This window comes from Artemia sp. Qi Xiang Cuo, chromosome 20 (assembly GCF_049724085.1).
Source record: "Artemia sp. Qi Xiang Cuo chromosome 20, ASM4972408v1, whole genome shotgun sequence".
In the NCBI taxonomy this organism is placed as follows: Eukaryota; Metazoa; Arthropoda; class Branchiopoda; order Anostraca; family Artemiidae; genus Artemia; species Artemia sp. Qi Xiang Cuo.
In genome coordinates, this window is record NC_142813.1 from 22,712,573 (window position 1) to 22,737,809 (window position 25,237).

Genomic DNA, 25,237 nt, shown 5'->3' on the forward strand with positions numbered 1-25,237 from the left:
CCTTGTCTTTTCCATTAATTAGCAAAGAGCTTATAGTTTGTCCTGATTTAAATGCTGTTTTTATATTATATATTTTTTAAATTCTCTTCTTAATTTTTGTGACATAATTGGGATATAAGGCAACGTTATGTAATTTGTTTCTTGAGTTCATCCATCTTCTTCTAATATTACCGGTTCCATAGTAGTAACCTATTGCACAGTTTCAACAGTACATTTCAACCGTACATTTCAACCGTACATTCAACCCAACAAAAATATGGTCAAAAGTGTAATAGATTGAAAACCTACATGAAAATATACATTGGAATTGCGCAAGAAAAACCCATGCCTTTGACACTGTATTTGCACGTGAACATTTTGAAAAGCTGCCAAGGTTTTTGTTTTTGATAAGAATTGCATAATGAATGTATCGTTTGACGTAGACATTTTGTAGGAGCCAATCAGAGGTTGTTCCATATACGATAACTTGATTTGTGGTTGGGATTTGAATAAAAGGAATTGTTTTCATTACGATTCATATTAGCAAGAGAATTGAATACAGAGAGAATACTTCATTTGAGAAGGTAATATCAGAGAAAAATGAGTGGTACATTTACATTATTGGAGATTACTGATGGAGCAAGAAATAGCAGCAATGATATAGGAGTACCCAATGTGGATTTGGAAATAACCGCTGGCTGTTGACAATGTCTTAAATGGGACAGTATGTATGCTAGATAAGTGATATCATTAAGCAAGTTTATACGTGAGGAGCAAATATGTTTTCAAAAAAACTTGAATATTCTCCACTTAACTAACCTTCGGTCAGCATTAGAAGTGATATCGAAATAAATTGAAGAGGACAAAATATATAACTAAATACCATTATTGTAATTAAGCTCAATAAAATCGTTTCTGAATCAAAGGTATTTTACTTGTTATAGTAGACTGGCGTATGCTTTCTAGAGTACAAAAAGAAATTCTGGTTAGTCTGAAGTTGGTTGTGAGAGTGTTAGGACTAAAAAATGAATAGATTTGAGAAAGAGCAAATCATGAGGAATCTAGTGTTTATGGAAAAACGTTTGATTCTACAAGACAATTTTCTAGAGCTGTCTATTCAAAGGAAGATGTTTTCTCGGGGATTGCTTGTCGATATAATGAAAACTGAACCTCCATCATTAGACTATTGTATGAAGCTTCTACGTCGTGGTCCAAATGCATTTACACAATTTATTGATATATTGATCATGACACGGCAGAATGATATTGTGGATATGCTTTAAACATTAGTTTTGAAATTTAGGACTTTTTTTTTCATGAGAAAGATAGTGCTCAAGGATGATTTACTCCTCTCTCTATCTCAGACAAATTATGTTGTTGCTAGCTCAGTTTCATTGTGGCAGTGAGAGTGTCAACACATAAAAAAATGTTCCATACATGTCCCCTATGTATGTACAAACTGGGCAGCTGGTCATCATGTGAGAATTGCACAATGATTGATGAGTATGATGAAAAGTTTAGATTATGCAACCCGTGTAAATTGCATAGAAGATTTGCTGTACAGACTAAAGGTTGTAATACCTGTCATGAAGAGGTGTTTTACTCTCATCCTAGAGGCAATATATGCTCCAATTGCCATTATGATAAATATAATCAGTGGGAGAATACAGAGCCAGCTATAATTTGAAAGAATCCTAAGCGTGATTTTAGTTTATTACTACGAGATTGGCATCGTCGTCGTTTAAGAATGCTCTGGGAGGAGGAGGCGGGTTAGAATTTCAGCTGTTGAAAAAGCAAAATAATATATTTTCTACGTCATAGTTGTGAAGATAATGGGTGTAATGATTATAACCCCACAGAGTTTTATTTGGCTGTGACGGAATGTGATTCGACGCTTGAGGACACTGTTTGTGAAATTGCTTCAAATAAGCAAATTGAAACATGTGAATTGTATAGAATGAATGAGAATAGTATCATTGACTATACAAAGAGATATGACAAGAGTGAAGTTACACTCTATTGTAGAAAATGTGACCCTGACATTGCAGTACATCAGGATCAGTACACTGTGAATTCAGATAATCTACCTGCACTAGTTGTTGTCGACAAATACCTATACCTAGTAGAAGATGAAATCTAAAGAGTAGAAAAGTCGTTTTATCATGTATATAATTTTTATTAATAAAGAATTCCCAAGACATCTTTACACATTTGGATTTGTAACGCACTCTAATCATAATTATATATATTGGTAACTTTGTTCTAAACCATAATGTCTTAAAGTCGATGTAAGCCGACGCAGATGTCGACAACACGCATATAGGTATAGCAACGACATCTGAGCCAAAGATAAAGTAGTGCGTGAAATCCAGATGTCTTAGTAGTTAAATCCTGTACTCTTCGTTGATTTTGAATAATGGTTTTCCCACTGCTTTCAATAAAGTTGCTGATGTAAGGCGTGTAGAATTTATACGGTAAACCAGGCGGATCAAAAAATTCAATTGAAGTTGCTGTTTTAAAGGTATCTCGCAAGTGACCGTTACTTTATTTCGTAGATCAACCAACGCTAATGTTTAGGGACTCGCTGAAATTTGGAATTTTTTCAATGACTTTCGAAGGTACACGATCGGGGTATTATAGGGTCCTATATGAGTTCATACTAATTAAATGTATTATGTGAGTCTGGCTCATAATACTAGGTTTAATAGAACACTGCCATCGGGCGTGATTTCCCAATAGGTTTCAAATTGACTCAGTGATATTAGCGGGATACTCTCAGTCAGAGCATCGGCAAATGTACATTCAAAATGTACATTCCCTCTTCGCACTATGCTCATATCCTGGGTCCCCGACAAGTCCAAAACAATTATCCCATGATTTTTTGAAAACATTGAATCGGTTATTCCATTTTCAAATAGTTGAGAGTCATGATCTAGGGATTGCATGGTTAACTCGTACAGAGTTCTATAGGATTTTTTGTCAAAAGATAGAGCGTACAGTGAAATACCATCCACTTTGCACACAAGGCTACATAGACCGAAAAAATTAAAATCATGGGGGGATTCAGTCCAGGATCCAACGGCACTGCCACTCTTTACAAAGGCCAAAGACAATTTTGATGGGATTTCTCCATTGATAAATGATGAATCGCTATAGCTACGAGAGCCGGTGGCAATGTGACGTTGATTGGTGATCGTATGGGGGACAAGAAGTTTAATGGTGTCGCCATTGGCTCTTAGCTTTTCCACTGCCAATGCAGCAGAGCTCATAACCTGTTGTTTTCGGAAATGGAGAATTGCCGATGTGATAATGACATTTGCATCGGGTGCTGCGGGAAGTGTTTTTCTCAAAATGAAATTCGATGGGGCCAGCTGTAACTTTATGTCAATCTTGACATTGGGGGGTAACCATTAGGATATATTGATTGTCTCATGATTTAACTTTTCAACCAGATGATAGTCCTGTGTCACTGCAGTAGTCAACTCAACGTCAGTATCAACACCTGATTGATATTCATAGCCCAATGATTGTACTCTTAACTCCTTGTATGCCTTTGGTGCCATCATCATAAATTGTATATAGCTTGTATAGTTCGATAAATTATTGCTAGTGCTCACCAAAGTACAATTAATAAATACATTAATTTGTTTGAATAGGTTGTGAAGAATACAGATCTCGCAAGAGAGACCATCGCCGGCATTTGAAGTTGTATTATCTGACTTTTTCTTCACCGCAACATTTAAATCAATAAATGTTGATGACAAATCAATGAAATAGTCTTCATTGGAAAATACTTGAAAGTACATGGTTTCTAAGAGGGGTTGTTGGGGATGGAATTGCTCACAGTGGCCATTCTTGACACTGGAATCAAAATTTTGGGCTTTGAATAGATTAAATGAGGAACTAAATGATGCTTAAGCTTCCTTGTGGGGGAGATAACTCATCTTAAGAGAAGAAATCCTTCTTTGATCTAAAAATCTTTTTCTTCTTCTTCTGCTTACTGCTTTATTTCGTTTTAGTCCTCAAAGTTTTTGTTGATATCCTTCACTTCCCGCCTGGGTGGAGACTGATGAGTGAATGACGCACACATCCTTTTCAATCCCTCCCCATTTTGTCGAGATTTTAGTTGCTCACCAGTGGTTCTTGCTGAAGATCTAATATTTTCCTTAAAACTCTCCTTGAAATTCTTGCCCGACCCCCAGTCCTGTAGTGTGGAGGCAGCAAAATTCGATGCAGCAGGTAAAAGATATTTTCTGGCAAGGGGTAGTGCAGAACGAAATAGCCTAGCAAACCAGCTACCAAGACCATAACCAGACATTGTAGTACGCCCCTTGTAGTAGTCCAATCCATTGCCTATTTGACGTGGACTCAAAGCACCAACATAGCAATCGATATCGGGACAAACAAATGGAATTCTCCTATTTTTCATTTTAGGTGATTGTGCTATCGCCAACAATGGGTCGAAAATTACATGTAATCACTGCTAAGCCTTTTGTTATTTCTAGAGGATCACCCAATTCAGTTCTTAGTGTTAACTGACAGAGTTCCAAATACGAAGTGTTTACAATATCATACTGAATAGGCTTTATATTACAGTGATGAACAAGTTCATGAGATGTTTTTCGTTCAAGAAAACGTAGGTGGGGGACATTTGAGTTACCGACGCTCAATGTTTGCACAAAGGATGCATAGAGAAATATGCATGAGTCCGAGGCAAAACCAGGATGATAATCAGCAAAAATAACTTGAACCATCCCGTAAACGGTGCCAGCATTTCTCCCATTGGTCATATTCAGTTTAAAGCCAAGAACGTTTCTCAGATTATCATCGATAATAATTATTTCAGTGTCAACAGGTGAGTTAATGTAAATCCTATCATGTTCCAATGAATAATTAAAATGGAATTTACCATTTCTACGATATGAGATTTTTCTATTGATTGTACAACACAAATCTGTCATATTATCATATTCAATATATTTCAATTTAGCATATGGATATTCGTTATATTTAAGTGCTTAAGCCCATTCATAGTCGACAAAGAATGTCCAGTCGAGTGGTATAACTTTTATATCATACATACGATCCTTTCTCAGGATGTCATAGGTATTTCTTAGAATACAGTCGACAAGAGCCACTTCATATGCACTGTAAAATATGATGGCAGGAGAGAGTTTTGTCCAAAGATCAATTGTTATATTCAAGTCATTGTTGCGAGGATCAAAAATGATAGACATAAAAGTTAAATAGAAATCATTGGGCATTGTCAATATCTTCAACACTGATCCAGGAATCAAAATTAGAGTTGTATTCTAGCCACCGAACAAGTAACTGTTTCTTACTCCTGCGAGTACGTGTCTTTAATATCTTTTCAATTTGATAGATTTCACTATTATTTTTAACTTTTTGTAGTTCATAGTCATAAAAGCCACCGAGAATCTCTTCATCTTTGATATCACGAAGAAGATAAGTTATGGGTTTATTGTCTAGTGTTTTTGCCACTTTAAAAAGTTTAGTGGAACAAAAGTAATTACCCTTTTCAAAAAAATTGGTTGTCCCATTAATTCAGAAAGTCTCACCAAAATTGAATTTATTTTTGTTGTTGACAAACGATTCATTGGAATACTGTTTAAGAAAGGTGTCAATTGTATCATGATCAGAATGATGAACTTCCGTTGGTGTAGAGTTGGACAATGATCGATGAGATCGTTGATTATAAATCAACATGATTTTATCTAAATCATGAATAAAAGCCGGTGTATTTTTCAATGTGCAATATCTTGAAATTAAAAGTCGAATAGTTCTTATCAATCGTTCGGCCAATCCAGCCTTTATAGGACTATGACTATGATAGAGCAGTGTAATCTATTTGTCTAGTACTTTTGCAACATGAGGATTAACAAATTCATTACCGCGATCCGTTTGAATTTTTTTATACGAATCCTGTTCGAGAACACTTTCAATGGCCTGAGCAACTTCAATGCCTCTCTTTGATCGCAATGGAATTGCATTTGCATAACGACTATAAACACTGATTCCAAGAAGAATGAATTTTTAGGATGTATTGTGACGTTGTTGAATCTCATCTAGATTCAGGAGGTATAATTGCAGTATATATGATGTGTAAAAGGCTTTAGTTTTTCGATATTGATTGCCACGAAGTCTACGACTTCTATGTAGAGTGTAAATTGATTCATTTTGTAGATAGTCTTGTATACTTTCAGTGTGAACACTAGTGACTTTCGAAAGAGTGGTTGAGGGACTTAGAATCCCTGCCTCACCAGTATCTTCATAAACACCATTCAGAACTTTAACCATTTTGAACGTAAACTCGTTGTTTAACGTCCGCTACCGTATTCTATGCTGGAGGATGATGAAGACATAATAAATTTTCAATTTTTCCTTACCACCTTGGTGAAGCTTTTGTAACTAGGTCTGCAAGTATTTTCCAAGGTTGATTTAAAATCTTCTTCTTCTTCTTCTTCATGTTGTGTTTGTGTTGTTGTTGTTGATGTTGATGCATGTTCATTTAATTTTTTTAGAATTTGTCTGTTGCTACTAAGACTTTTGGGGAAGTTTAATGTATTTAGAAAGTTGTATAGATGAGCGTCAAATGATAATAGTCCTTTACGATTTGTAACCATATCATAGATTAAATCAAGTAGATTATAGCTCTTGCCCTGAATTATAATCCCTTTCCCATTGTTCTCAACTTGAATATGATCTTGACCACTTTCCATGAGATAGGTTAGGAGTCGTTTACTTTGTTCCAGATATGAGTGGGGCATTAGATTTCCAATTTTCATTACAATTGAATCCAATTCCTCCATCTTTAATTGTGTTCCAGCAGCAGCAGACTCCTGAGGAGATGATTCTTTTTTGTGGTCAATAGCAGCAGCAGCAGCAGTGGCCTTCACATGATAGGCTTATGTTTGTCCATTCGGCGAACTGCATCTTGAAGTAAAAGCAGTTTTTTATCATCCTCAATATTCTCATTGTCAAGGAATTTACTCAGATTGTTCTCAAAGTGTTCCACGGGTGAGAGAGCGAGTTCTATTGGAGTCAATTTATAGGGTTTTGCCATTCTCTCTCTAGAGAAAACTGTTTACAGGTCCTGCGATTATCGGCAGTAAAAGTTTGAAAAAGCTACCGCCCGCCTGAAGAAGTCGTTTCTTTTTAAAATTCTTTCCTTTCTTTTTACATGCCAATGTACGCACAATGGAACGATGTTGCTTTGCCTGTTGCTTAACTACTTCTGGCAGTTGAACATTACCCTCGATCAAATTTAAACAAAGTTCAGATATTAGATTAATGAAATCATTGTCAATACCATGTTTGAGTATGGCTTTCCTAAGCGAGGGTTTTGAACTGCTTAGAACTGAAAACAAATGTATATTTTCATGTAGTTTCTTCAGTGTCATGATAGCAACTAATAGGTCTTTTTAGTGTTCACAGGGAGATATACTGTAATTTCATTGTCAAAAATATCTGTGACTGCACGCAAATCCTCGGGTGTATTTTGATTAAGATCTAATAGGATGTAGCCGTAGGGTTTATTAGTTGCCTGATTGTATGCTGAGAGCAGAAATTTGGGTGCACCTGGATAGATTTGCTTATTGAGAGTTATTAGTGAGCTGGAATCACGAACAACTCTGTAGATGATATAGTAGGTGCAGTTCAATGCAAGTGTTCGCATACATTTGCTCTGATGAAAGAGATTGTGTAGAACCAGAGTAATGGAAATCTTTTCATGATGAGAGCGAAGAGTGAACAGTTGTAGCATTTCCTGGGACCATTGTTCGACAGATTCAGCCAGATCATCAATGATAAGCCAAGAGTTTGGTTCGATAAGGCTGAAAACATCAAGTCCCTGCATCATTTGTATCTGCACCAATCCTGACGAGGCAATTGTTTTCATATTTTCACATGACCCCTGCCACATACATTAACAATAGTAGATTTTTTTCTATTTTTCAACTAACATTTTATCGCATTTTTTGAATACTTTATTCGAGAGTTACGTGTCGCGTGACATCTACGGTCCACACAGAAATGATCTAAATGGTGTTTTAAATTTCTACAGGTCCCCTTCAACAGTTCAACTACACAACTAACTGTAGACTTTGGCTGTCTAATGACTAAATAATTTCCCTATTACTACTCCGTTCAAGAATGAGAAGAAGAAGAAGACGAATAAAGAATCATATTTTCTTTTATTATATGCATAAAAAAGTAACAATACTTAAAAAAAAAATATTACATTGAACATGAAAGCACATTAAACATGAAAAAATACACTTTTTTAATTTATTTATAATAAGAAATACAACATTTACATGTGCACATAGAAAAAACACTTAAATGAACACATTTTTTTAAATTTATTTATAATAAAAAATACTACATTTACATAGGCACAGAGAAAAAAATAAAACACTTAAATAAATACAGTTTTTTTTTTATTTATAGAAAAAATACAACATTTATTAGAATAAAGCACATGAAATAATATCACTTTTTTTACAACATTTTAAATTTTGGGATCCCCCCTCCCCCCCGGGGATAGCCACGGTGGTGGCCGGGCGCCCGCTGTAGCGGGCCGGGAAGCTTCGGACGCCGCGTGACCGGGAAGGGGGGCACGCTGCGGCGGGCCCGGGCCGGGGCTGGCATTGAATAGTGGGAATTGATCTGCCTTGCACACACACACACACACGCATTAAAATTATTTGTGAAATAGAAAAAAAAAGAATTAAAAAGAATTAAAAAAAAACACTCCATTACCCAAAAAACCCTCCCTCCCAATTTATACTTTTTTTTAAATGAATTTAAGTTAATTTTTCTAGACCGAGTTTTTTTCTTCAATATACACATTCAATTCGGTCTGAAATTAAATAATGACCGTGTGGTAGTGCCTTCACACCATGCTCAAGTACATAGACTTTGTCCGATATGGCAGACATGGCGTTTTTCTCAACTCGAACTGCGTAGTTTCTAAATTGTAAAGAGCGAATGGCCAAGACTTTCACTCTTGGCGTTAAAATACGTTCCACACATTTTCTATGCAAACTCATGTCGAAATTATTTTTTACAAAGTGTTTAGGTACCCCTTGCAAACTTGTTTGATATCCTTGCTGTGCGTTTCCACACAGTATACCTTCGGACCAGGAAACACACCACTGGATATAAGATCGCTACCCGTTTCAGATTTTAGCATTAACAATTGATTTGAAACCTGACGTTTCACTAGCTCTGGGTAGAGGGATTCGTCCCAGTTGGTGTAGTCTATTCGTGAGTTAATGTACTCCCCATTTTCCAAATCATTCAATAGATTTTCAATTTTGACTTTTAACAGGAGTGAATCAGTGTCCCCGTAATGCACTTGAACTTGTCCCTCAATCGGCCACTGTACCTTGCATACATTATAATAAAATGACAACTTGAGTTCCTTTTATATTTCAGTTATTGCACTTCCGCCTGCAATATTTTTATTTAATACAATGCTTCTTTTCTTACGGTGTAGGAGCACCATATCAGAGTCTATGATTGTGAACGATGTGAAGTTTGGATCCGCAATGATTCGAGCACAATCTTTGGGATTGGTTACAATGTCACATCGACTTAGGTTTCGTACGCGCTCGCACATTTTACCGAAAGCTGAGTTCAAAATGAGTTTATAGACTTCTTTTTCAACTTTAGTTTTCGCTTGTGATCGCTTACTGACAAAGGTGTCAATAAAGGTTTAATGAAAGACTTTTGATGAAATTGGAGGGCTCTATAAGTCTTTGTTACTTTGAAACAATTGGACAACATCCATTTCAATAGCACATTATGAGCAACGATATTCTGTTTTGGATTGAGGTTGGCAACTAGTTTTTGTTTTGAAGGTACCCAGTGAAAACTCCCATCCTCTACTAAAGATAAATTGTAGGGGCTCAGAGTCCCTACCCACCGGTCTATTTATGCACGGAAAAACAAAGTCTTTTACCGAGTCATGGCTTTCCATGGGTATATCACCGTCAATTTCAAAAAACCATCCCTGTGCCCCATGCTCCTCAACACTGGCAATGTCGGGGAAATTCGAAGAACAGGGATTGTCAAGCCATTTATAATTGCCACACGGCAAACAGTAGTGAGACATTGCCGATGGGTAAAGAGAATTCATATCCAAAAAAACTGCGTCCGACTTTTTATCGGTGTGCTGTCCACTCGGATCAGTTTTCATGATACGATCTCCGTGAAAAACATACCAACCCCTCATTGATCTCTCTACAAACAGATGCTGATCCACATCGGTGATCAGACCTATTTCTTCTTTGCTGATTTTAAGTATCAAGTCCATCACCAAATGAGGAGTGGAAAAATAATAACCTAAATCCAACCCGAATTCCCTATAGATTTTATCCGTATTTTTGCGCACAATGTCCAGGAGAGTCAGTACATCACTGGTCATGTATAGTTTACAGTAATCCCACCCATTTCTACACCCACCTTTTGTCAAAACCCTCTTAGCAAATTCGTAGTCACCAGTGGTGCACTCACTCTCAGTAAGAGAATTGTAAAAAGCTTCAATGGGCGGTAGTGACACCTCATCTAGCCTCGAGCCAGAGTTGTAATAATCACATGGATATATACCCTTACAGGTTAATAAATCATACACTTCATCATCGGGGAAGCGCTGTTTGAGGAGGGGGAAGCTATCAAAATTGTCACTTTTCTGTACCTGAATCAATTGACTTACAGATATGGGGAAGAAGCTGAAAGAGTCTAAAAAACGGATTTTATTCAGGCACGTGTTACCCTTGTCAACTGTTTTCCACATGAATTCTAGAAGCAGTAGCTTCTCCGATGATTTCGGTATGATATTATATGATAAAGAACCATCTATCCATGCGTCATCTACAACTGCACCCTTGGCAATGCGGGCCAACGCCGGTAGAACAAACTTTAAGTCGTAATTGGAATTGTGTATAAAAACAGGTATGAAATATTGTTGTCTAACGTTTAAATTGCATGACTGGTGTGCTACCCCTCTAAAGCTACTCCCTCCCGATGTAATTTCCTGCCACAAATGATCATGGTCGATCACCTTCCTCCTCCCACCAGTCCCAACACCATCATCAAATTCCCCCTTGCAAACCCAACACATTTTACGATTTTTAATAGCCGATCTGTCATCTGGTGATAAGAGAATAGGAAAGGTTGTGTAAAAAAGGCACAAAATGGCACCATTTGCTATTATTATTAAACTAACCAATTCCGAGCGCAGGAAGTCTTCCTAGTCACTAAAAGTCTCCACCTCAACCAGTACTTGCATGGTATTTTTGTAGTCTCGTTGCGCATGAGCGTAAAAGACCCCCATGGCTTCATGTATTTTAACACGATTTGAATTTGACGGATCGCACACGTCTGCCAGCTTCGCTTCGCAGTCCAAAGCAATCTTATTGCTCTGCAGGAGCGTGTTTTGAAAATGTGTAAAACGTAAGATCACTCTATCTCCACTGACCGTCTCCACAGCCTGGTATCCATGACGTTTACAGTGTTTCATGTAATGCTTTAACTTTGAATCAGAGTGAAATCTTGAGACGCATGTTGGACTGTAATAAAACACACCACGCCAATGTTTACCCTCACATATAACCCTAAGGATATCTGCAGTTAGATCGAAACGATCAATTAAATTATAGTCTGTGGTTGGAGTGTATAGAAGCCAATCACAGCGTTCTCTTAAATCAATTGCAGGAGCCCAAACTGGAAATAATATACCCTTCTTATCGAAACGCTGACCCTCTTCAAATTCTGTTTCATACTGTAACACTGTGACACCAATCTTTAAATGTGCATTAGCCCACTCAAAAATATCTATTCCTTTTAGGGTCATGGAGAATTGACAAATTATACATTTACAATCTGCATTGGGGAGTTTTGAAACCTCCTTACGTAGTTTCATCCAACTTTTTCTTAGATGTGTATATTTTCAGAGGCCTATGTGCTTCAATTAAAAATGCATACTTGAAACACTGCAGCCTCGTATTGAAACATATTCGTTGTATCCCCTTACATCCCTCTAAATCTTAATGACACTTTAGTTTAATAGCCCTTGGCCCACTCCCCCCTCGTACCATAACATCTTTTTAAATCTCCAAATATTAGAATTTAAACTTTCAATAAATAAAACCAAAGATCCACTATCCCCCTCGGTATAGTATTACCACTTACTTTGAATACTATTAACCCAATTTAGAAAAACCTCCCCAAAATTTTATAAATGCGGGCGAATTTCCAACATCTCTGTGTGCAAGTATTTCGAATACATCTCACACGCATTTTCATTTAAAAAAATATTTTTAGTGCTATTGATGCTTTTAAACTGACCCCCACCCCCACCCCCCCAACTGTTGTTGAAGAAAGGTTCGACTAGTATTATTATATAAATTTGTAATGGCCGAGGGATCTGTTATTATATACCCCAACACTAGAGAGTTGAAGGGATCACCGAATTTGGCACTGTAGACCTTTGTGTGGTGCAAGGCAGAGTTGGACAGAAAAAAAACTGGAAGAGGGGGTACTGGTGTCGTTGCATTACTACTACTAGTATTAGCTATATCATTAAGCGGAATGGTGGGGGGTGACACAGAATTGTCAATAGCACCATCCCCAGTCTGTTCAATTACATTGGTTGGAGATGGCTTGAGGTCCCCTAAGCCTGATAGCACATATTCCAAGGTGTTTGGGGACAATTGATCGAGCCAGCCTGTATTGTCCTGTTTCGGAATTTCTTTATGAGGATCTGATTCAGTTGCGCTAGCAGCACCCCCTAAACGCTAACGCATAAAACCATACGTCTACTCCAGATCATCAAGTATGTCAATATCACAAGTTAAGTCGTCTAAACTAGCCATTTCCTCAAAAATATCATTAAGGAAACCCCTATGGCATTCCATATTATCCAGAACTAATCTAGGTTCGTCACCGAACTCCGTTGGTGGTGATAGAATTGGTCTAGTAAATGCTGATGTCTCATCACCCAATGGCGGTGCTATATCATTCATCTATAGAAAAAAGGTTTTATTTTCTATGTGAAATAAGCATTATTTCATAAAGTTGAAAAATCATGTTCATTTTTTTTCCATACCATCCATAAAACTCAATTCCTCCTAGAATTATTTAAACTAAATACTTTTTTGCTTAAAGCATTATTTACAGAACAAATGCATAATAAATTACAAATTTTGTTAGTAACATAGACACAAAAACAAAATAAAATAGTGAAAATCATTATATTGCTATTGAATTTACAATATCTCAATGAATTATCGAGTAGATGCGGCGCATGCACCGCACACACACACAGACACACACACAGACACACATATACAAAAATCATTATGCCGTTATTGAATTTGCAATATTAATTATAGTATCTCAATGAATTATCGAGTATACGCGGCGCATGCACCGTAAACACACACACACACACACATACACACACACACACACACACACATACAACAATCATTACGACGTTATTGAATTATCAGGTATACAGAAAAATAAGCGGCACATGTACCGCTCACACACACACTCCTTCAAATTGACTTGGGAAAAAGAATCATTAGCGAGAAATAATATTTGAATAATATTTGAATTTGCAGCTTGCATGTCTAGAGCTGTGGGGACCACATCATTCTCGCATTGCATTGGTCGTGAAGGGCCCGGCAATGCTTGATAGGGGGTGACCCCCGATATTGACTAGATGAGGCTGATGCATTATGAGAATCTATCCATTCTATCTAGAATTTTCTGTCAGGTTGCATAGAGGTTTGTGCAGAGCTGACACTGGCTTGAGAGGCTCCTGGCTGGTCCAGGGAACTTGTAAGTGAGCCAGCATATCTGATGATTGATTATCTTGCAGCTTGCATCGATGTGATATCGTCACATCTTGGGCTCTTTTCGGATGGGTGGTGAGTGCATGAATCCATCTCCACATCCTTAAAAAAGAAGTAAAATGTAGTAATGAAATAATAATAAGCCCTCTTTTAAAGATAAATTACCCTCCGAACTTTATTCTGGTGTTTATGTTGCTCTAGAGCTTAGCACTTTAGACACATTTGAAAGGACAGGCTTTCAAAGTAAAATTTTGGAAAATTTTGAGTTTGAAGGGAAGGGGGATTTCAAAAACACCCCCCCCATAATATAATTTATGAAAAAGCCCAGCTTTGGAACGAAAATAAGCCATTTCCGTAAAAACTAAACTATAAAGCTTTTTTGACCGTAAACACTAGTTTTTTGTGAGAAAATTATAGAAAATACATTTCGCTGGGTCAGATGTGAACCTTTAGTTATGAAAAAGCGCAACTTTGGAACGAAATAAGCCAATTCCGTAGCAATAGCTCTTAATAGAACTGTTTAAGTATGAACTCTAATTTTTTCCAGCGAGACTATAGAAAATACTATCGATACACAATTCTCTGATTATAATGTATATCTTCAATCAGAAAAGCGTAGTTTTTGTTCAAAAATGAACCATTTCCATAGCAATAGCTCTTAATAGAACTGTTTAAGTATGAACTCCAATTTCTTCCAACGAAAATATAGAAAATACTATCGAAACAAATTTCTCTGATTATAATGTATACCTTCAGTTAGAAAAGCGTAGTTTCTATTCAAAAATGAGCCATTTCAATGGCAATAGCCATTATTAGAACTGTTTAAGTATGAACTTCAATTTTTTTCAAACGAGACTATAGAAAGTACTATCAAAACACATTTCTCTGATTATAATGTATATCTTCAGTCAGAAAAGCGTAGTTTTGGTTCAAAAATGAACCATTTCCATAAAAATAGCTCTTAATAGAACTTTTTAAGTGTGAACTCCTATTTTTCAGACGAAATTATAGAAAATATCGTCAAAACACACTTCTCTGTTTCAATTGTGTACATTTTCACATTTTCTGATTCAAATGTGTATCTTCAATCAGAAAAGCCTAGTTTCGATAAAAATAAGCCATTTCCATAGCAATAGCTCTTAATAGAACTTTTTAAGTATGAACTCCAATTTTTTCCAACGAGACTATGCAACTCAACCACATTTAACTAAACCCCCTGTAACTGAATCCGCATGTAACCGAACCCCCGTGCAACTGAACCCTCGTGCAACTCAACTCCCGTGTAACTCAAGCCCTGAAAAAGCCGAGCTTTGGAACGAAAATATGCCATTTCCGTTAAAACTAAACTATAAAGCTTTTTTTTCACATCTTAAAACCTTCTTAATCATGGAATACAATTGAAAATAAAATATATTTCCTTTAATTAGACTATAATACGATTTTCTCTCTTTGTCACGGAACATCCTTGTTGCTAATTCATGAAGCATATGCCATTAATTTATGATAGCAATAGCGTGTGAAATTTGAGTCCCAAAACTGTCACTCTCTTTGTAACACCGAAGCTTTTCATTCAAACCGGAAAAAGACATCACATTTTAAACGCACGATTGGAAAAAGGACATTTTTGAATAAAAAAGAACTGTTTTTCAAAACAATTAAAACTTGTAAACATTGCTTGGGAGGAGAGATTTTAATTACATAATAGAAAAAAGCATACTTATTGATTTCTATCTAATATGCTCATTTTATTTTAAGATTTTGTAGTGTTGGAGAGGAGGAGGGCTAAGTTCTTTTGAAATTTGAATTCACTGGTAAATGTTTTTAATCTGGAAATAAATTAAGAAATCCAATAAGCTGTACTAACATTGACAATTGAAAAATCCGTTGTTTTCAAAGTTAATAATATGTAGTGTACTATGTTTAATATGTTAAAACATAATGAAAATTGAATGCATGAACATTTTATACAGTTTTTCAAGGACGAATAAAAAACGGATGTTGAGTTACATAATTTTGTGCGTGCCCCCAAAACATGTATGACCACTTTATATCATACCAGTTTTGTTTTTTTTAAGAATATACACGTGAATTCATGACGTACATTCATTGTGCAATTGACAACAAAAACAGAAAAAAACCTATTTGCTTTAAATTATGTTATTACGACCAAACTCTCAAAACATGTTTGACTACATTATACATTGCCAAGTTTAAAATATTCACGCGTGAGTGTAGTGTCTCAGCCATGGCTTTTCCTTGCGCAATTCATGTGTATATTTTCATGTAGGTTTTCAATCTATTAAACTTTTTACCATATTCTTGTAGGCGTGAATGTATAGTTGAATGTATCGTTCAAATCAGCACCTAGGTTAGGCGTGAATGTACGCTTGAAATCAGCACCTAGATTAGGCCTGAATGTACGCTTGAAATAAGCACCTAGATTAGGCGTGAATGTACGCTTGAATGTACGCTTGAAATGTACGGTTGAAATGTACTGTTGAAACTGTGCAATAGGTTACTACTTTCCATTAACTTTTTTTTTCCTTTTTTCGAGTATTTGAGAAATCATATTTTCAAGGAATATCCATTACCTACTAGAATATCCTTAATAGAAATAGTTCACCACTCATGTATTCTGGTGATGCTAATTTAAAAACCCTATCAACTAAAGAAATAACTACACCCCTTTTAACTTGGATCGGATGATCTGATGGTAAAGACAAATAACGGTTCTTGTTAGTTGGTTTACGGTAAATTGAAAACGCTAAATCATTAATATTTCTATCGATCCAAATATCCAGACACAGTAACTTATTTTCTGTTTCTTTTTCAATTGTAAAAACGAATTCCTCTCCTAAATTATTTAATGTTTCAGAAAACCTTCAATTTCTGATTCCCCATAATTCCAAATAACTAAAACATCATCCATATATCTGCCCCAAAATTTCGCTTTAAAAAATATATTTTAATAGTTTAAGTTTCTACATACTCTACATAAATATTTGCTAACAACAGACTTAAGGGCCCTCCCATTGTTAATCCCCTAATTTGACGGTAACAGTTGTCTCTAAACGTGAAATAATTAGTATACCTGCTAATTTAATATAGTTTATATTTCAATTTCTGCAGATAATTCTTCTATTTCATTTTTATGTTCATCAAGTTTTTTGGATAAATCACTAAGAGATTTATCAAGAGGTATATGCATATACATTGATTTTATACCAAAATTAAACAATCTAGATTCATTTGATATTTCAATATTTTTAAGTTTATCTTTTAAGAATTCTTTTCTTAAAAGAAGAGTTTTTTATATAGCCTACGAAAAATATAATTCGTTTTTTCGTTTTTTTCTTTTTTTCCCGTTGAGAAAGGCTCCCGCCCGTGGGGCCGAAATATTCAGAATATTTTTTAATTAGAGTGTTGATTTGTTTTTATTTATTTTTGTTTAACTGCTTTATTGAAATTAAAACCGGTTTGTTTTTGCTTAATTTTTCGTAAATAGAAAAGCAGTGTAGTCTAAGAAATTATTTATTATACTTTGTTTTACTTGGCATCCTAGCAACCTAAAATTGGTGATGGATCTTCATTGCTATCTAATTCAAATTAGATACCATCTAATATAATGAATTTGTATTAAAAATAAATCAATTAATAAATGAAACGCTACTACCCAGGCAATTTCTGTAACTTTCTACCAAAGTACACAGAATAATTTATTATTGGATAACTCTAAGAGCATTCGAGTTCAATGTGAAAAATTATTCTGCAGCCACTTTTGCAATATAAATCACTTGTGACAGATCTAAAACACATTATTTGGTGAATAAATAATTTTCATTTTCGAGAGATTTTTACTGAAACATTTCTTCTTTTCTTTTATAGACATCCACTATGGCAATCATTGGACCCAGAAAATGATTTTCCTTTCAACCATATGACTAAAAAACGCTACCAACAGCGCCAACGACGCCGGAGCTGGTAACAGATAAATCAAAGAAATAGTAAGCTTGTGCTGAATCAGTCATTAAATCAAATGGGCAACATGGAAATCTAACGCAACCAGGTTTGTTTTTCAAAGTAAAAGGGAAAAAAAAACCATTCAGTAGAATAAACCGAGGATTAATTTCAAGTCTAGTACATAAACTAAACATCACTACCGTCTCATATACATGTTCAGTAAACTTAAAAAACAAGTTCAAAGACCGGCCGCCTACACATAGAAATGAAAAAGAAACTAAGAAAACTCGGTGCAGGTGGCAGGGTCTCTGAACTTGTTTGTTTAGTTTTTTTAACATGTATATGTGACAGTAATGACTTTTAGTTGATATATCGTACTAGACTTGAAATTAATCCTCCTTTTATTCAATTGAATTTTTTTTAATCACTTCTTTTAAATCGCTTTTCTTCTATTTATACTAGTGACTTCTATTTTCCTAACTTACTGGACGCTTGACTTACTTACTAAAGGGTAAGTCTGTCCTTTTATTTTTTTTCACTTGCTGTAAATTTTTTGTTTTTGTTTGTTTTCACCACACCAGCTTAATGCGACATTAAAAAAGAAGAGATGTAACAAATCCAATTGCACCAAGGTTTGTGGAACGATTTCAGACAACAATATTGGTTGTGTGCTTTTTTAATACCCTTAGTAGTGGTCCTACCATACCTCAGCTCTTTCATTTTGATTTTGAAATAAATTTGAAGAGATTATTGATGAGAGGAGCTACACAACAGCTTTAAATAAGTGAAAAATATTTTAAAAAAGCATTTGTAAAGCTGCTTAACACACATTAAATATGTTTACAACATAACAACCACCCTTGTTTAGACATTGTGCAGCTTGTTTGCAAAAAAAAAAGGAAAAACAAAATGATAGATATGAAGCTTGCGATTAATTCTTAGAAACTGCAACAGGTGGGGCTGAACCGGCTTAAATCTGTATTTGTCTCCTGTCTTAATAATCCCGGCAAGCACACTGCATATGAAGCGCAATGTCTCTCCGTGAACTGTGCCTTGGAGCAAGCGGGTCACCTCTGAAGAATTTAAGCTGCTCATCTAAGGCCACATTACTGAAACCCAGAGCAAAGACTGTGACATATTTTGTACATCTTGGAACCAATCTTAAATGTATATTTTACAAGCAGATAAAAGTCATTTTTTAATCAAGAAAAACTTTTTAAACATCATGTAATATGCATTGGGTAAACTCACCATTATCCAGAGGTTCTGGAATAGGCCTTGTCTCCTAAAAAATGGAAAAATAAAATTAGAATAAATTGTCAAGAATTTTCTTTTAAAAAACATGGCATTACAGAAATGATTTTTAATTTCTAAACTATAAATTGAAGCACCGAAGCTTAGAGTTTTAATTCCTGCGCAGATTGAATGATATTTTTTGTTCAAATTAAGGTAAAGGGTGACGTTTTAACTTAAAAACAACGTAACTAATGTCATTTATGAAGGGGCTACCATCTTTTTGACTCCCCACTCTTAGCTACAAAGTTTGACTGATGCTACACTAAAAACATTTTAGAAAACTAATATACTCAGTTGGTAATTGCAAATGCTTTGTTTGCGGATTACCTTCCAAAATATTTGAACAAAAATGATATAGTTTAAAATAAATACAAATCAACCAGCCCTTTTATTCTCCAAAGACTGCTTAAAAAATCGACCTTCCGCGTGCGAAGCAGGCAATTAAAGGGGCTACCATTCTCCTTAGATTTGGAAGAAATTTTGTTAGCGTTAAGTTTAACGTTATACTTTACTGCCAGCTGAAAAAGGTTGCTACTTAATTAAAAAACATGTGTTAACTTGTAGATTTATATTCAGAGCTATTCTATATATAGGGGAGAGGGAGTTACCGTCTTCCTACCCCCTCTCTGTATGCAATTTTTTTTTGTATAGCGATGCTTCGATAATGAAGGTTTATTTAGGTCTATTTGCTTTTAATGAAAATATAACGTTTTCCTACATACGAAGGAGGCTATTTCCACTCCCCCCATAAAACACTGTTTACACTAAAGGTCAGATTATTTTTGTAACAATCCTTTAATGCTTAACAACTACCGTTTTCGGTTCAAGTCTACTATTTTCAACAAAAGAGGGAATTCTTACCCGTTCAGGATCCATATCGCACGTTTATTTTAATATATTCCTCTAAATGAAATAACGATTGGAAGAGGGGCAAACTCCCCTTACACCTTATATTTATCTGAAGTACCTTACGTCAAAATATTGAAGCTTGGGCCTATAAATGCACTGTTTGGGGCTTAAATTACCCCTCCGACCAATAAAAGATAGACTGGACTCCTTGCTGATAGCTGACTCGTAAGTTTGCAATATTTTATAGCTGCTCCCATATGGGCCACATGCACGTTGCCGCGGCGGCAGAATGGGCTCTGAAACTGGGAGGCTACATGATTATATTTTTACAGTCTGAAAGCAGAGCTGGAAAAAGGATGATTGGAACGATTGGCCCCATTCGGGCCACACTTTTGAAAGGGCCCCGTTCCGCCGTGAAAATGAACAATTGATTTTCGAAATTGTGAAATGTTCTTAACAATTCCAGTAAGCGTTGCTTCTGAAAAAGATAATTTTTTAGGGTGAAGCCAATGAAAGAAATTATGCGATGTCATTAATAAATCAGGATAGACTAAAGAGTTTAGCGCTCAGGTTGACTGAAAGTAAAGACACAAGTAAAATAGATTTTAAAACCGTTTTAGAAGCATTTGAAGAACAAAAATTTAGAAATATGTAAATTCATGTGCCCATATTCGGTGATGTAAATTTCAAAAGGCATTTTCAGCAGTTTCATAATATGTAGGGGATACAAACGTAACTTAATGAAAGCACAAAAAGATGTAAAAAAAAAAGAACAGAAGAGGACAAAACCGTAAGCTCAAAATGAACAACCTAGACCATCAAAAGTATCAAGATCAATCCAAGCAACTAAGGTAAAAGGTACTAAAAAAATATCTGAAGCAATGAAAAACGAAAATAATGATCAAAGATATATGCAGTTAAAATATTAGCAAAACCAACAATTACAAAAAGACAAAAACGAAATTAAAGAATATAGAAATATGCAAGTTAAAAGTTAAGTGGCAGCAAGAGTCACAGCAACTCAAAAACAAGATCGATGAACAAAAAAAGAATATGCGGTTACAAGACACGCTACAATGAGGATCAAAATTAATCAGAATGAAAATGAAAACAGAGAAATTTGTGGTTAAAACATTAGAAGATATACGACAGATAAGAACATAATTAGAAGATAAGAACAAAGAATTGTAGGGATAGCAAACACGCTAAAGGAAGTATCAAGAGTGCAAAAAATGACGGTGAAGAACAAAGAACTGTGCTGTCATAGGACAGCGAGAATCACAACGAGTCAAAAATGAAACTGCAGAAGTAAAAAAGGTTTTATCTGTCTGTATTAAGAGACAATTAGCTTACGCTCAGTGAAAAACAAGAGACGAGTGACGGAAAACTTTGGACTTATATAATTTGGGCTATATATAGGCTATGCAGATTAGGGGGGGGGGGTGAGGGTAAAATATTTGGACAGCGCGAAGTTGGAAAACTATTCTTACTTCCTGATATGCAGAATAATTGTAGCTAACACATTTTGCATGGAGATCCACTATACTTTACCCCCCCCCCCTAATGTGCAGATATGTGGCCCAAATTTGTTTCTAAAGTATTATATTTTCATTATATCTTGGTATATTTCATTTGGATTGATCTAACTTCACTTCTCGAGTGTGCACCATTATGTACACAAGTACCGAAAAAAAAATTATGTTAGATGGACAGCACCATCACAATCTTCGATGCCAAGAGATGATGGCATAAAACCCAGTAAAAACCTACAAAGATGCCATAAACTACGCAAAGGTTATTTACAAGTCATTGGGACCCTTCAACTCTGTATGCATTCACTGTGGAGTCCTCCATTATCCCACAGGAAAAGTAGCCAACAGCGATGATTTACTTGGGGGCTGCTGCCTCCTTGGTTGAATTGCATTCCTGCATCTATATATATATATATATATATATATATATATATATATATATATATATATATATATATATATATATATATATATATATATATATATATATATATATATATATATATATATATATATATATATATATATATATATATATATATATATATATATATATATATACTTGTTGCGGGACCAGACGTGGACGCCTCACCCGGTATCTAGAAAACTACGGATAATTGACTCCCATTTGTCGCGATCTTGTGCCAGCTCTTCCGCAAACCGGAGCCAGCAGCTCTCCAACTTTCTGCCAAACTTTCGAAATCCGCCAATGGGGTCGAGGTCGTTTTTGGCACCTGGCGGTGTGCACCTGGCACTTTGACGATAAACCGCATTAGTCCTTTTTTTTATAAAAAAAATCACTTAGTAATAATTTATTGCCTCCCCTAGAATCCCCTAGAACCCCTAGGCCCGGACCTAGTGGACCTATTGGTAAATCCTGGCCTGAGGATATGGTTGAGTATAAAATCACCAAAAACAGATGCGTCAAAAGATTTTTAAAAAGGGTAAAGCAGACGCTAATATATTTAAATTTCCTTGAAAATGAGAAATATAGCTATTTTATATCTTCTTTTCACTTTTAAACTTTCCAAATTTGACCTGACGGAAGCGGCTGGTATAAAATGTTAATGAACGCTTTAGGAAATTTAGTAGACATATCTCAAACCCTAGGCTTGCATTGGTCGCACAGTGGATCACAGTTTCTGCCTGCTGACACTTACTTTCTACTTCTATTGTAAATTTTCACGGTGAATTGAAATATACAATTAGAAGTATTTTGTACCATCCTTATTCTGCATAAATTAATTTTATGGTGATACTTAGTTGTGGGATGGAGAGTTCTGGGGTCATATGAAGTAAGTTAATTTAGGTAGTATCTCACGCTACTTAGGATTTAGGAAGGTTTGTATACGATTATGCTTTGGATCACCACGATGATCGAACGACGGGATTTGCCTCCTGTCAAAATTCCTTTGCACTACCCTATATTTAGCAGAAACGTACAACTAACCAATCTAAGATCACGAGCTTTATAAAGAACAGCAGCTAAATTCTCCTCCATCCCTGAAAACTGCCAAAGTGAAACTAAAACAAATAAACTGATAAGAAGACACTCTCGAGAATGATAAGGATAATTTTTGAAGCTTCTGTTTGTTTCAAACACTGAATTTAATTTCTCGATAGCAAGAGTAAAAAACCATCGATTAATTTCAGGTATGCCCCAAGTCTTTGAAATTTTCAATGCAAAATCAAAGCATATTCTGTACAAAGACAATTTCAACAATTAAAGTTTGAAAAAAAACAAGCTTGTACGAAGACTAGAGCAAGCAACATGTCTTTGATCAAGGGCAACTAAAAGCGATATTTCTAGCGAATCTGTGGGCATTACCAGTCGACATAGCCTAACTTATCGACAGAACAACAAGTTAAAATCAGCCTTTTAACTAAAAAGCTGAAAAATTCCCATATTTCCAATCTGAATAAAAAAAATGATTATGTTAGCTAATTATTACTCAGTCTAAAAAGAGAATCTCATAGTATCACGTACATTGAATTGTAACGTGAAAAGTTTTGTATAGATTACAATCGGTTGTACACCTGACGCGGCAGTAATTTTTAAATCTGCATCTTTGCTTGAAGTTTTGGTCTTTATCTCTGGATTTTTTTAAATATTTTGATAGCTTTTATTCGTAAACCTTGATTAGCATTGTGATTTATTCTATTATTTTTGTAGATGTTAATGCTAAGATAAATCAAAAACGGTATTTGAAATACAGATCAATTTTATGAAATGCCAGTAACACTCTAGGCTTTATAGGGATTAAGGGACAATAATACTATTCTTGTTAGTGTTAGGTTTTGTTTGCTTGATTCTATAATTTTGATCAGTAAATAGTTTTCGGGCCAGATTTCGGGGGCCGTGCCTTGAACTTGAAAACCTCTTTATACATTAAGGTTTTCTTTACTTAGGGACTCACGGATGTAATTCAATGTGTTTGGAAACAAAACCATTTGCTCTTTTTCGGTCTCTATTCTGGAGCGAATCAATATCGGTTTTTGTGCCTTTAGGTACGCTTGGGCTAAACAGTTACAGATATAAGCTCCAGCCAATCAATAACAATTGTTGGCCCATTTTCAGGCTCTATTTCCAGAAGACCAATACTACTACTACTACTACTAACAACTCACCGCAGCACCAAGCCGCTTGAGGCCAACACAGCCACGCACGCTCCTCCGCCACCCCAATCTATTCAAAGCCTCCCTTTTTACACCCGCCCACGAAGTTCCCATTTCCTTTAAATCTTTCTTTATGACGTCCTCCCACCCCAGACGGGGACGACCTGCCTTCCGTTTAGCCCTAGATGGTTGGCCGAAAAGAACAATCTTCGGCAATCTGTCATCCTTCCTCCGCACAACGTGCTCTAACCACCTCAACCTTTCTTTCATTTTAGCCCTAGAGAGCGGTATTGAACCACATTTTTCGTATAGCCTATTGTTTGAAACACGGTCAGTCAGCCGGGTACCTAGAACAATCCTTAAGCAATTTTTCTGGAAAACATCTAGCAAATCTTCATCCGCTTTTCGGAGCGTCCATGCTTCAGAGCCATATTTGACATCTGTCATCACTGTAGCTTCTAATATTCTAATCTTGGTTTGCAGACTTATCTTCCTATTCTTCCAGACATTTTTTAACTGTGAAAAAACACCCTGAGCCTTGGCTATTCTATTTTTAACATCTTCACTGCTCCCACCATCTTTACTAATCAAGGAGGCACACTTGTGCCTCTATAAAGAGGCGACCCACCACAATGTTAAGCGATTTCAGGTCCTAGAGGTCGCAGAGAGACGGCAGTAATCGCATTTTGTAGCCCAAGCTCAAACTAAGATACTTGCAAAATTTCATCCTCCTCCGACTTTATCTTCATGGGGTAAACTGGGCCGGAAGTTTGGACCCTCCCACCACAGCCCCCTTTAACGTTGTCCGATTGGGCTGAAATTTAGAGCTTAAGCTTTCCTAGGGCCCGGAAGCTTATCCTCGAAATTTCAGCTCAATCCGATCACTCCTTCCCTGTTTTCAAAAAAACAAATATAGCCACTGAAAATTCATCATCATTTCTTTTTTTTTCTTATCCACGCCTACAGGCCATAGTTGGCAACGGATCCGGTTGAATGAGGACTCATTCGAAGCAGAATTCGACCTGTTAGGGCCTTTTGATATTTTCAGACCGAAAAAATTATCCCCCAAATTTACATTTACGAAAAACCTTAGTTTTTTTCAAATAATACACATAAACA

General features: G+C 35.8%; 1 protein-coding gene across 1 annotated transcript in view; it reads right to left on the reverse strand.

The window, feature by feature from the left end:
* LOC148940014 (sorbitol dehydrogenase-like) overlaps positions 1-23,020 on the reverse strand; it is a 185,923-nt gene extending 162,903 nt beyond the window's left edge. Inside the window, exons 1-2 of the mRNA XM_089106249.1 lie at positions 22,953-23,020; positions 19,077-19,110 (exon numbers count right to left, since the gene is read on the reverse strand). Of these exons, the coding sequence (XP_088962375.1) occupies positions 19,077-19,110; positions 22,953-23,003 (85 nt within the window). The 5' untranslated portion in view covers positions 23,004-23,020. The remainder of the gene's footprint in view (positions 1-19,076; positions 19,111-22,952) is intronic.
* Positions 23,021-25,237: the final 2,217 nt, after the last annotated feature.